The sequence below is a fragment of the Oncorhynchus mykiss genome, chromosome 22 (genome assembly GCF_013265735.2).
Source record: "Oncorhynchus mykiss isolate Arlee chromosome 22, USDA_OmykA_1.1, whole genome shotgun sequence".
Lineage (NCBI taxonomy): Eukaryota > Metazoa > Chordata > Actinopteri > Salmoniformes > Salmonidae > Oncorhynchus > Oncorhynchus mykiss.
This window is the reverse complement of record NC_048586.1, coordinates 51,887,887-51,900,076: the sequence shown is the minus strand read 5'-3', so window position 1 is coordinate 51,900,076 and position 12,190 is coordinate 51,887,887. Positions and strand designations below refer to the sequence as shown.

The 12,190-nt window shown below is 43.0% G+C and overlaps 2 protein-coding genes across 3 annotated transcripts in view; both read right to left on the bottom strand.

Moving 5' to 3' along the window:
- Positions 1-1,728, bottom strand: part of LOC118943601 (high choriolytic enzyme 1-like) — an 8,678-nt gene extending 6,950 nt beyond the window's left edge. Inside the window, exons 1-3 of the mRNA XM_036959092.1 lie at positions 1,701-1,728; positions 1,541-1,600; positions 127-294 (exon numbers count right to left, since the gene is read on the bottom strand). Coding sequence (XP_036814987.1) covers positions 127-294; positions 1,541-1,600; positions 1,701-1,728 — 256 coding nt within the window. The remainder of the gene's footprint in view (positions 1-126; positions 295-1,540; positions 1,601-1,700) is intronic.
- Positions 1,729-2,363: 635 nt separating this feature from the next.
- Positions 2,364-10,662, bottom strand: LOC110502203 (embryonic protein UVS.2-like). Of its 2 annotated transcripts, XM_036959523.1 has the most exons (8): positions 9,682-10,662; positions 9,545-9,610; positions 5,556-5,708; positions 4,757-4,874; positions 3,185-3,363; positions 3,010-3,091; positions 2,556-2,683; positions 2,364-2,386 (listed from the first exon to the last, which is right to left on the bottom strand). In XM_036959523.1, the coding sequence occupies exons 2-8, from the start codon at positions 9,585-9,587 to the stop codon at positions 2,370-2,372; spliced, it is 720 nt and encodes a 239-aa protein (XP_036815418.1). In that variant the 5' UTR covers positions 9,588-9,610; positions 9,682-10,662; the 3' UTR covers positions 2,364-2,369. The 2 variants fall into 2 exon arrangements, with proteins under 2 accessions (XP_036815418.1, XP_036815417.1); XM_036959522.1 differs by having other exon boundaries at positions 9,545-10,662.
- Positions 10,663-12,190: the final 1,528 nt, after the last annotated feature.

Sequence of the window (12,190 nt, the reverse complement as noted above, 5' to 3'; positions counted from 1 at the left end):
CACCTGCTACCTGCTACCTGCCATACTGTGAAGATCAGCTCACAATGAGTCATAGATACATGAGACAAAACAGAGAAATGTAAAATTATAGAATCAGAAAGCCTTAAAGAATGTACAGATACTTGCCATATTGTGGAGAGATAATGTAGGGAACATAGACAGATCCATCCACTGACTTGGGCCAGAGGCAGGAGTTACCAGGGCAGGTAATGGCGCTGCGGCTCTGTATGTTGTAGGAGCTGGCAATGTCTCCTTCCCTGAAGGACAGGCCTCGGGCTCTAGGGCTGCCCAGCCCTGTCAAAGAGACATGATCACCATGTTACCACTGTGACAGGTACTGTAGTAGAACCATGTTACCGTCCCTCTCACAAACACCTGGAATGTGTCCCAAAATGACACCCTATTCCCTATATAGTGCACTACTTTTGACCAGAGCCCCAAACACAGTATGTCTCCTTCCCTGTCAACCCCTACCCCAAACACAGTATATCTCTCCAGCCCCAAACACAGTATATCTCCTTCCCTGTCAACCCCTACCCCAAACACAGTATATCTCCTTCCCTGTCAACCCCTACCCCAAACACAGTATATCTCCTTCCCTGTCAACTCCTACCCCAAACACAGTATATCTCCTTCCCTGTCAACCCCTACCCCAAACACAGTATATCTCTCCAACCCCAAACACAGTATATCTCCTTCCCTGTCAACCCCTACCCCAAACACAGTATATCTCTCCAACCCCAAACACAGTATGTCTCCTTCCCTGTCAACCCCTACCCCAAACACAGTATATCTCTCCAACCCCAAACACAGTATGTCTCCTTCCCTGTCAACCCCTACCCCAAACACAGTATATCTCTCCAACCCCAAACACAGTATATCTCCTTCCCTGTCAACCCCTACCCCAAACACAGTACATCTCCTTCCCTGTCAACTCCTACCCCAAACACAGTACATCTCCTTCCCTGTCAACTCCTACCCCAAACACAGTATATCTCCTCCCCTGTCAACTCCTACCCCAAACACAGTATATCTCTCCAACCCCAAACACAGTATATCTCCTTCCTTGTCAACCCCTACCCCAAACACAGTACATCTCCTTCCCTGTCAACTCCTACCCCAAACACAGTATATCTCCTTCCCTGTCAACTCCAACCCCAAACACAGTATATCTCCTTCCCTGTCAACTCCTACCCCAAACACAGTATATCTCTCCAGCCCCAAACACAGTATATCTCCTTCCCTGTCAACCCCTACACCAAACACAGTATATCTCTCCAGCCCCAAACACAGTATATCTCCTTCCCTGTCAACCCCTACCCCAAACACAGTATATCTCCTTCCCTGTCAACCCCTACCCCAAACACAGTATATCTCCTTCCCTGTCAACCCCTACCCCAAACACAGTATATCTCCTTCCCTGTCAACCCCTACCCCAAACACAGTATATCCCCTTCCCTGTCAACCCCTACCCCAAACACAGTATATCTCCTTCCCTGTAAACTCCAACCCCAAACTAAGCAACTGATACAATACTTACTCCCATTGGTTCTCAGGATCCTGTCCATTGCATTAATTTCCTCTGGACCCCTAAGCACCTCTATTATAAATGGATAATAGAAGTGTGTTAAGATACATTCTGAAAATATGTGCCACATTAAATACAAAATCATGTTCATGGAAATATTTCAACAATTTACCTGAGTTTCCTCTTTTCAACCTTTTCATTTCTTGTATCACTGATGAATTCTGTGGAAGAAATGTTCATTTCAGAAAGTATTACGTGAGAGAGCACCACTAAGGTAAGATTCATTCTAAACTAAATTCAGCACTTACCTGGATAGGTAGAGCGGAGGTATAGGTCATCATTCCCAAGATGATTCCTAGAGAGATCATGAGTTTCATGTCCTTGGGCCAGACTGGTCTCTGATCCAGATTTAGGTCCTAACTCCACACCTATATAGACTACCCCCCCCCCCCCCCCCCCCTCACCTCCCAACGTCTGCACTGATTGGTTACATGTTCTGATGTTACAGGATGAATCACAGCCCAGAGCGTTGTCCCTCGTGGCGTCCTATGACATTAACATCTAATCCGTTGATGACCCTAAACAGCATCCTCCAGCTTCACCCCATACTTTTACACAGGACATTCAGCACTTTCAGAGATGAGCCACCCAAAGGTGTTCGTTGTCCCAGAACAGACATATTTCAAACAGGTAAACAGTCATTTCTCAGACTTGTGTGATGCAACAACATGTTTACACAGAAAAACAGAAGAGCAACTGAGTTGTCAATCGATCTTTATTTAAATGCTCCCATTATCTGACGCCAGAGATTCAGTGGATGATGTTTCTCTGTTTGATCTTTCTAATCGTCCAGGGTTTCTGTCAGGAGAGAGAGGACACATCTAGTGATCATACCTTTGTTCTATATTGACAACCTTTGAAAACAAAATGCAAAATGGGAGGAAATTAATAGAAAATAATAACCTATTTAAAAATTTAAAATAAACTTTGCCTCAGAAATATAAAGGAAATATTGTTTGCTACCAACCACATTTGTAGAGTTTGTTAATCTTCATTTTGTCCAGTTGACTGAGACCGGTTCTCTGTCCCAGATGGGTGTTGTGGTTCTTCCTCTTAGGTTTGATGGTAGGATCTCCATCTTCTGAATACGAATACCTGCATTTACACAAACGACATTGTGAGACTTTCTTCACATATAATTCCATCTGATAATTGTGTGTGTGTGTGTGTGTGTGTGTGTGTGTGTGTGTGTGTGTGTGTGTGTGTGTGTGTGTGTGTGTGTGTGTGTGTATGTGTGTGTGTATGTGTGTGTGTGTGTGTGTGTGTGTGTGTGTGTGTGTGTGTGTGTGTGTGTGTGTGTGTGTGTGTGTGTGTGTGTGTGTCTGTGTGTGTGTGTGTGTGTGTGTGTGTGTGTGTGTGTGTGTGTCTGTGTGTGTGTGTGTGTGTGTGTGTGTGTGTGTGTGTGTGTCCTAGCTACATACATCCCAAAGTGCATGATGGAGTCGTAGTCATAGGGGACGCCCAGAGAGTTGGTTTTGAACTTCTCAAAGTTCCGTACGCGATCTGTTGATGGACAACACACATCAGTTGGTTGAATATACTGAACGAACATTAAATTAACCCCAAATCACAGTGTCAACACCTTGTCTGTCTCACCCTTCCAGATGTTCTCCCACAGGACAGTGACATAGTTGTCGCGGTCGATGCGGGAATGTTCGTGCACGAAGCCCAGGGCGTGCATGAGTTCGTGGGAGGCCACGCCAGACAACATACAGCCAGGAGACTGTAGAGATAAAGTCTGTCTGCCACCACGCTGCCCTAGGTACGACCAACACCTAAACAACAACAACAACAACAACAGTGCACACAGTTCCTTATCGAAAAGGGGAGACAAGGGCTGTCCGTAATGACACCTTATTCTCTACATAGTGTTATACTGTGTCATGTTTCCCCTACATAGTGTTACTCTGTCATGTTTCCCCTACATAGTGTTATACTGTGTCATGTTTCCCCTACATAGTGTTACTCTGTCATGTTTCCCCATACATAGTGTTATACTGTGTCATGTTTCCCCTACATAGTGTTATACTGTGTCATGTTTCCCCTACATAGTGTTATACTGTGTCATGTTTCCCCTACATAGTGTTATACTGTGTCATGTTTCCCCTACATAGTGTTACTCTGTGTCATGTTTCCCCTACATAGTGTTACTCTGTCATGTTTCCCCTACATAGTGTTATACTGTGTCATGTTTCCCCTACATAGTGTTACTTTGTCATGTTTCCCCATACATAGTGTTATACTGTGTCATGTTTCCCCTACATAGTGTTATACTGTGTCATGTTTCCCCTACATAGTGTTATACTGTGTCATGTTTCCCCTACATAGTGTTATACTGTGTCATGTTTCCCCTACATAGTGTTACTCTGTCATGTTTCCCCTACATAGTGTTATACTGTGTCATGTTTCCCCTACATAGTGTTATACTGTGTCATGTTTCCCCTACATAGTGTTACTTTGTCATGTTTCCCCATACATAGTGTTATACTGTGTCATGTTTCCCCTACATAGTGTTATACTGTGTCATGTTTCCCCTACATAGTGTTATACTGTGTCATGTTTCCCCTACATAGTGTTATACTGTGTCATGTTTCCCCTACATAGTGTTACTCTGTGTCATGTTTCCCCATACATAGTGTTATACTGTGTCATGTTTCCCCTACATAGTGTTATACTGTGTCATGTTTCCCCATACATAGTGTTATACTGTGTCATGTTTCCCCTACATAGTGTTATACTGTGTCATGTTTCCCCTACATAGTGTTACTCTGTCATGTTTCCCCTACATAGTGTTATACTGTGTCATGTTTCCCCTACATAGTGTTATACTGTGTCATGTTTCCCCTACATAGTGTTACTCTGTGTCATGTTTCCCTTACATAGTGTTATACTGTGTCATGTTTCCCCTACATAGTGTTATACTGTGTCATGTTTCCCCTACATAGTGTTATACTGTGTCATGTTTCCCCTACATAGTATTACTCTGTGTCATGTTTCCCCTACATAGTGTTATACTGTGTCATGTTTCCCCTACAGAGGTCAGAAATAGTGGGCTATGGGCCCTGGTCTAAAGTAGTGCACTACACAGGGAATAAGGTATCATTTGGGACACAACCATGGAATCAGACAATCTCATCATCAACACAGTACAAAGTGGTTCTCTCTCACCCTGACTTAGGCTGAATATCCAGGTAGTCCCTCTGGTGTGTCCATGGAACGAAACGCACACAGGTACCTCTCTCCATGTTCTCCATACCAGACTTTATTATCCTCTGATCCAAATCACCTGAGGAGGGAATGAGAGGAACACATCCAAGAAGAAGACTGAGCCCATATAGTAGATATACAGTTGAAGTCGGAAGTTTACATACACCTTAGTTTACATAGACATACACCAACAATAAGTTGGGCCAAAATTCACCCAACTTATTGTGGGAAGCTTGTGGAAGGCTACCCAAAACCGTTGGTCCAAGTCAAACAATTTAAAGGCAATACTAATTGCTAAATACTAATTGAGTGTATGTAAACGTCTGACCCACTGGGAATGTGATGAAAGAAATAAAAGCTGAAATAAATCATTCTCTCTACTATTATTCTGACATTTCACATTCTTAAAATAAAGTGGTGATCCTAACTGACATAAATCAGGGAATTGTTACTAGGATTAAATGTCAGGAATTGTGAAAAACTGAGTTTCAATGTATTTGGCGAAGGTGTATGTAAACATCCGATTTCAACTGTATATCTACTATATGGGCTGGTGGAGGGGGAAGAAAATCACACAATAGTAATATTTAGTTGACTGATTGAACTTCTTTTCCTTCTCAGTCTTCTTCTAATTCTAATACTAATTGAGTGTATGTAAACTTCCGATTTCAACCGTATATATACACAACATATTAGTGGAAAGGTACAGGACCAACAGCACATATCTGAACCCCTGCTGTGTAGCCTGCTGGTAACTTACTGTAGTCCAATGACAGCCTGTATGCGATGTAGACATGTCCGTCCACCGACTTGGACCACAGACAACTGCGTGCGAAACAGACCTTAGAGCGCCTCCCGGTAGTCACAGCGATATCTCCATCCCTGAAACTAGTGCCGTCTGGAACCTGGGCAGCTGAGGATGGCAGAGACAACACAACAAGGGTACATAGGAGCCATCCATACAGGTGTTTTATCCATTTTTTAAAATCCATTTTAGAATAAGGCTGTAATGTAACAAAATGTGGAAAAAGTCAAGGGGTCTGAATATTTTCTGAATGCACTTTAAGACAGGAGAATTACTCCAGATATAACAGACTGACCCCAGCCCCCTGGCACATAGACTATTGCAGCCTAAATACTGGAGGCTGAGACGGGGGGGTTAAGGGGACACTGTGGCCCAGGCCAACCAGGCAGGATATAACCCCACCTACTTTGCCAAAGCACAGCCCCCACACCACTAGCTGGATATAAACAGACCATCATCTTACTACCCTGAGACAAGGCTGAGTATAGTCCCCACACCACTAGATGGATATCAACAGACCACCATCATCGACATGGAAGAGTACCAGTAAGCCAGTGACTCAGCCCCTGTAATAGGGTCAGAGGCAGAGAATCCCAGTGGAAAGAGGGGAACCGGCCAGGCAGAGACAGCAAGGGTGGTTCGTTGCTCCAGTGCCTTGCCATTCACCTTCACACCCCTGGGCCAGACTACACTCAATCATAGGACCTACTGAAGAGATGAGTCTTCAATAGAGACTTAAAGGTTGAGACCGAGTCTGCGTCTCTCACATGGGTAGGCAGACCATTTCATAAAAATGGAGCTCTATAGGAGAAAGCCCTGCCTCATTGCTGCTATAACAGCCTCCACTCTTCTGGGAAGGCTTTCCACTAGATGTTGGAACATTGCTGCTATAACAGCCTCCACTCTTCTGGGAAGGCTTCCCACTAGATGTTGGAACATTGCTGCTATAACAGCCTCCACTCTTCTGGGAAGGATTTCCACTAGATGTAGGAACATTGCTGCTATAACAACCTCCACTCTTCTGGGAAGGCTTTCCACTAGATGTTGGAACATTGCTGCTATAACAACCTCCACTCTTCTGGGAAGGCTTTCCACTAGATGTAGGAACATTGCTGCTATAACAACCTCCCCTCTTCTGGGAAGGCTTTCCACTAGATGTTGGAACATTGCTGCTATAACAGCCTCCACTCTTCTGGGAAGGCTTCCCACTAGATGTTGGAACATTGCTGCCATAACAGCCTCCACTCTTCTGGGAAGGCTTTACACTAGATGTTGGAACATTTCTGAGGGGACTTGCTTCCATTCATCCACCAGAGCATGAGTGAAGTCAGACACAGTGACTACAATGTTACTATTTTTTTTTTTTTTTTCGCCGGAGGAGGTCCTACAGATTTTTGTCCAAATAAAATGTCCAGGTTGAAACGAAGATGTTGCTAAACATGTTGTTCCTCTTCTTCTTTGAGTTTTTATTGGCCGACCGCAACCAACTAACAGGTACATACACCGCCCCCTACTGTATTGGAGTGTGGGACCGGTCACGACCTATCTATATTCTCTTAATAACTGACCCAAAAATGTAAGAAACAATTATAATAAAAAATGTACTCTTCACTAAGGAACCTGGGAGGCGGAGCCTCTTCATGCTCCCTGTAACATTTCTGCTATAAAGTCCTGGAGGTCTAGAAATCTATTTTGCCACCTTCACAATGATTGACTAGTGCAATTTATCACAAAGTCCACCTTCTTCACTGTTAGTGTGTCGGGTTCCTTCTCGTGTATGGCCTTCACTGCAGACTGTGGCACATCCACTGCCATCTCATCTCTACTCAAGCTATTTTCACTGCCTCCACATAGGAGACCTGCTGGATGGCCCTGATCCACTGTAACCTCCATCCGTACACAGCACTCAGGGAACGTGATCCCCATCACAATCACAACAACATACTCTTCAACTAATACATATTTATTCCTACAACAAACACGTGCCAGGTGTCCAAACTTTTTACAATTGTAACATTGCAGCAGCTTCTGCATAGGTCACATAATACAAGTTTTATATACATTGGGATGACTATTTCATCAAACAGTAAAACCGATAGGTTTTTCTCCTTCTTTCCGTGGATCATTTAATTCAATCGACGTGCGTCTACCACTGCTCGAATGTTATCCCTAAAACCACACAGCCTCTATGTCCAACGAGACGCCAGAGATGACACCTTTAACCGGTGCCCCAATCTGAAAACCATAGCGTTCCACATCATACGAACGGCGCCATCTTGTCGAGCCACAGAGCTTTCTCTTTTTATGCTTTTGACACACACAAAATCAGCATCATCCCGCTCCTGGTCACTCTAACCGATTCCACTTTTCTCGGTTCGTCATTCACCATATTCGAGACCGCAAACAGGTCACCCCCCCCCAAAAAAAACATCCTTGTTTGTGAATCACACTCCAACTACAAACTGTTGTTCATTTCCAACTTTCCAGTCCCCATCGTCCCCTCATTCTCACCAGATGTAAATCGCACAATGCTTCCCCCATTGATTCTAGATTTTCCAACTTCCTCCTCACTTCTTGTTAAATAGTTCGATTGAAATAGTTAATAAGAGTGAAACGTTTGGCAGGAAGCCAAGTAGCAACAAACAGTACAGTAGTACGGAGACAGGAAGCCAAGTAGCAACAAACAGTACAGTAGTACGGAGACAGGAAGCCAAGTAGCAACAAACAGTACAGTAGTACGGAGACAGGAAGCCAAGTAGCAACAAACAGTACAGTAGTACGGAGACAGGAAGCCAAGTAGCAACAAACAGTACAGTAGTACGGAGACAGGAAGCCAAGTAGCAACAAACAGTACAGTAGTACGGAGACAGGAAGCCAAGTAGCAACAAACAGTACAGTAGTACGGAGACAGGAAGCCAAGTAGCAACAAACAGTACAGTAGTACGGAGACAGGAAGCCAAGTAGCAACAAACAGTACAGTAGTACGGAGACAGGAAGCCAAGTAGCAACAAACAGTACAGTAGTACGGAGACAGGCAGCCAAGTAGCAACAAACAGTACAGTAGTACGGAGACAGGAAGCCAAGTAGCAACAAACAGTACAGTAGTACGGAGACAGGAAGCCAAGTAGCAACAAACAGTACAGTAGTACGGAGACAGGAAGCCAAGTAGCAACAAACAGTACAGTAGTACGGAGACAGGAAGCCAAGTAGCAACAAACAGTACAGTAGTACGGAGACAGGAAGCCAAGTAGCAACAAACAGTACAGTAGTACGGAGACAGGAAGCCAAGTAGCAACAAACAGTACAGTAGTACGGAGACAGGCAGCCAAGTAGCAACAAACAGTACAGTAGTACGGAGACAGGAAGCCAAGTAGCAACAAACAGTACAGTAGTACGGAGACAGGCAGCCAAGTAGCAACAAACAGTACAGTAGTACGGAGACAGGAAGCCAAGTAGCAACAAACAGTACAGTAGTACGGAGGCAGGAAGCCAAGTAGCAACAAACAGTACAGTAGTACGGAGACAGGCAGCCAAGTAGCAACAAACAGTACAGTAGTACGGAGACAGGAAGCCAAGTAGCAACAAACAGTACAGTAGTACGGAGACAGGAAGCCAAGTAGCAACAAACAGTACAGTAGTACGGGGACAGGAAGCCAAGTAGCAACAAACAGTACAGTAGTACGGAGACAGGAAGCCAAGTAGCAACAAACAGTACAGTAGTACGGAGACAGGAAGCCAAGTAGCAACAAACAGTACAGTAGTACGGAGACAGGAAGCCAAGTAGCAACAAACAGTACAGTAGTACGGAGACAACGTGGAAGTAGGTTGTGTCACCAGTCATGTGATTAGTCCACTGAGACAGGCGTGAATCAGAGAACTGCTCTGATTCACGCTTGTTTTTTGCCTAGTGTAGACCTATAGCAAAAGATGAAGGGATTTCTTACCTTGGAACTCATTGGCCTCTATGATTTGATCCATCGCTGTCATCTCACTGCGTATAATGTGATCATCTGAAACATTAAATATGTTAATCATGGTATTCCTGTACTATGAAATGTTGAGTAATATGTGGGATGTTTACCTGAATAACTTTTAGGGAACCTTTTGGAGCTCACCGAGGTACTCTACAAAATACAGAGAAATATCATTTTCCTTTTTTATAAAAACTCTACATTAAACAGTTTGGGTACAACAGGTTTAACTTGCACTAGTGTTTACCTGAGCAGGTATGGCCCAGGTACAACAGATGTAAACCACCATGGACAGCAGGGAAGACACAGTCAAGTCCATCATGGGAATCAGGAAATGTCGAGTACTGCTGGCATCAGCCTTATATACAGCAGCTTCTTGGTATGACTCTAGAAAGTATCCATTATAGTGTTTAACAACCTAATTGTAGAGCCTTCAACCTGTTGTTTAACATAACTACAGGTATTCCTGTTCAGGGCTTGGTGGGATACACCTCGCAAACATCAACATCATTCAGCACTGTAGCGTCATGTCTGTCGACATAATGATAATGACTCCAGCTCCACTCCAACAGAGTGTTATATTTAACCAACAAGGCCAGAGGGGGTGTGGTATATGACCAATATACCACGGTTAAGGGCTGGAGTGGCTGGATACAGCCCTTAGCCGTAGTATATTGACCATATACCACAAATCCCAGAGAAATATTATTGCTATTATAAACTGATTACCATAGTAATTAGAGCTGTAAACAAGTCGTTTTGTGTCATACCCGTGGCATATTGTCTCATATACTGTACTACAGCTTTCACCCAATCAACATCCAGGGCTCGAACGACCCAGTTTATAATATGCATTAGGTGATAATTAGCTGAAATTAGATGTTTGTATTGGTGCTGCAGTGGAAACATTCTTTGGTTTGTTCTTTACAACAGAGGTTTGTTCTTTACAACATAGAGGTTTGTTCTTTACAACAGAGGTTTGTTCTTTACAACATAGAGGTTGCTACTATCGTGTTCATTATATTGTAGACTAGTCTAGGGAGGATCACTGTATTGTAGAGTTGTAGACTAGTCTAGGGAGGATCATTATATTGTAGTGTTGTAGACTAGTCAAGGGAGGATCATTATATTGTAGACTAGTCTAGGGAGGATCATTATATTGTAGTGTTGTAGACTAGTCTAGGGAGGATCATTATATTGTAGACTAGTCTAGGGAGGATCATTATATTCTAGACTAGTCTAGGGAGGATCACTGTATTGTAGAGTTGTAGACTAGTCTAGGGAGGATCATTATATTGTAGACTAGTCTAGGGAGGATCATTATATTCTAGACTAGTCTAGGGAGGATCACTGTATTGTAGAGTTGTAGACTAGTCTAGGGAGGATCATTATATTGTAGACTAGTCTAGGGAGGATCATTATATTGTAGACTAGTCTAGGGAGGATCATTATATTGTAGTGTTGTAGACTAGTCTAGGGAGGATCATTATATTGTAGACTAGTCTAGGGAGGATCATTATATTGTAGTGTTGTAGACTAGTCTAGGAAGGATCATTATATTGTAGACTAGTCTAGGGAGGATCATTATATTGTAGTGTTGTAGACTAGTCTAGGGAGGATCATTATATTGTAGACTAGTCTAGGGAGGATCATTATATTGTAGTGTTGTAGACTAGTCTAGGGAGGATCATTATATTGTAGACTAGTCTAGGGAGGATCAATGTAGAGTTGTAGACTAGTCTAGGGAGGATCATTATATTGTAGACTAGTCTAGGGAGGATCAATGTAGAGTTGTAGACTAGTCTAGGGAGGATCATTATATTGTAGACTAGTCTAGGGAGGATCATTATATTCTAGACTAGTCTAGAGAGGATCACTGTATTGTAGAGTTGTAGACTAGTCTAGGGAGGATCATTATATTGTAGAGTTGAAGACTAGTCTAGGGAGGATCATTATATTGTAGAGTTGTAGACTAGTCTAGGGAGGATCATTATATTGTAGAGTTGAAGACTAGTCTAGGGAGGATCATTATATTGTAGACTAGTCTAGGGAGGATCATTATATTGTAGTGTTGTAGACTAGTCTAGGAAGGATCATTATATTGTAGACTAGTCTAGGGAGGATCATTATATTGTAGAGTTGAAGACTAGTCTAGGGAGGATCATTATATTGTAGAGTTGTAGACTAGTCTAGGGAGGATCATTGTAGAGTTGTAGACTAGTCTAGGGAGGATCATTATATTGTAGAGTTGTGGACTAGTCTAGGGGGAGGATCATTATATTGTAGACTAGTCTAGGGAGGATCATTATATTATAGACTAGTCTAGGGAGAATCACTGTATTGTAGACTAGTCTAGGGAGGATCATTGTATTGCAGACTAGTCTAGGGAGGATCATTATATTGTAGAGTTGTAGACTAGTCTAGGGAGGATCATTATATTGTAGACTAGTCTAGGGAGGATCAATGTAGAGTTGTAGACTAGTCTAGGGAGGATCATTATATTGTAGACTAGTCTAGGGAGGATCAATGTACAGTTGTAGACTAGTCTAGGGAGGATCATTATATTGTAGACTAGTCTAGGGAGGATCATTATATTCTAGACTAGTCTAGAGAGGATCA

Excerpts from the sequence above, each read along its gene's own strand:
- LOC110502203 (XM_036959522.1), bottom strand. The coding sequence starts at position 9,635 with ATGATTAACATATTTAATGTTTCAGATGATCACATTATACGCAGTGAG. Across the intron at positions 5,709-9,544 it reads AGAGGCCAATGAGTTCCAAG|CTGCCCAGGTTCCAGACGGC; the intron begins GTAAGAAATCCC and ends TGCCATCCTCAG. Across the intron at positions 2,684-3,009 it reads TCCATCATGCACTTTGGGAT|GTATTCGTATTCAGAAGATG; the intron begins GTATGTAGCTAG and ends GTGTAAATGCAG.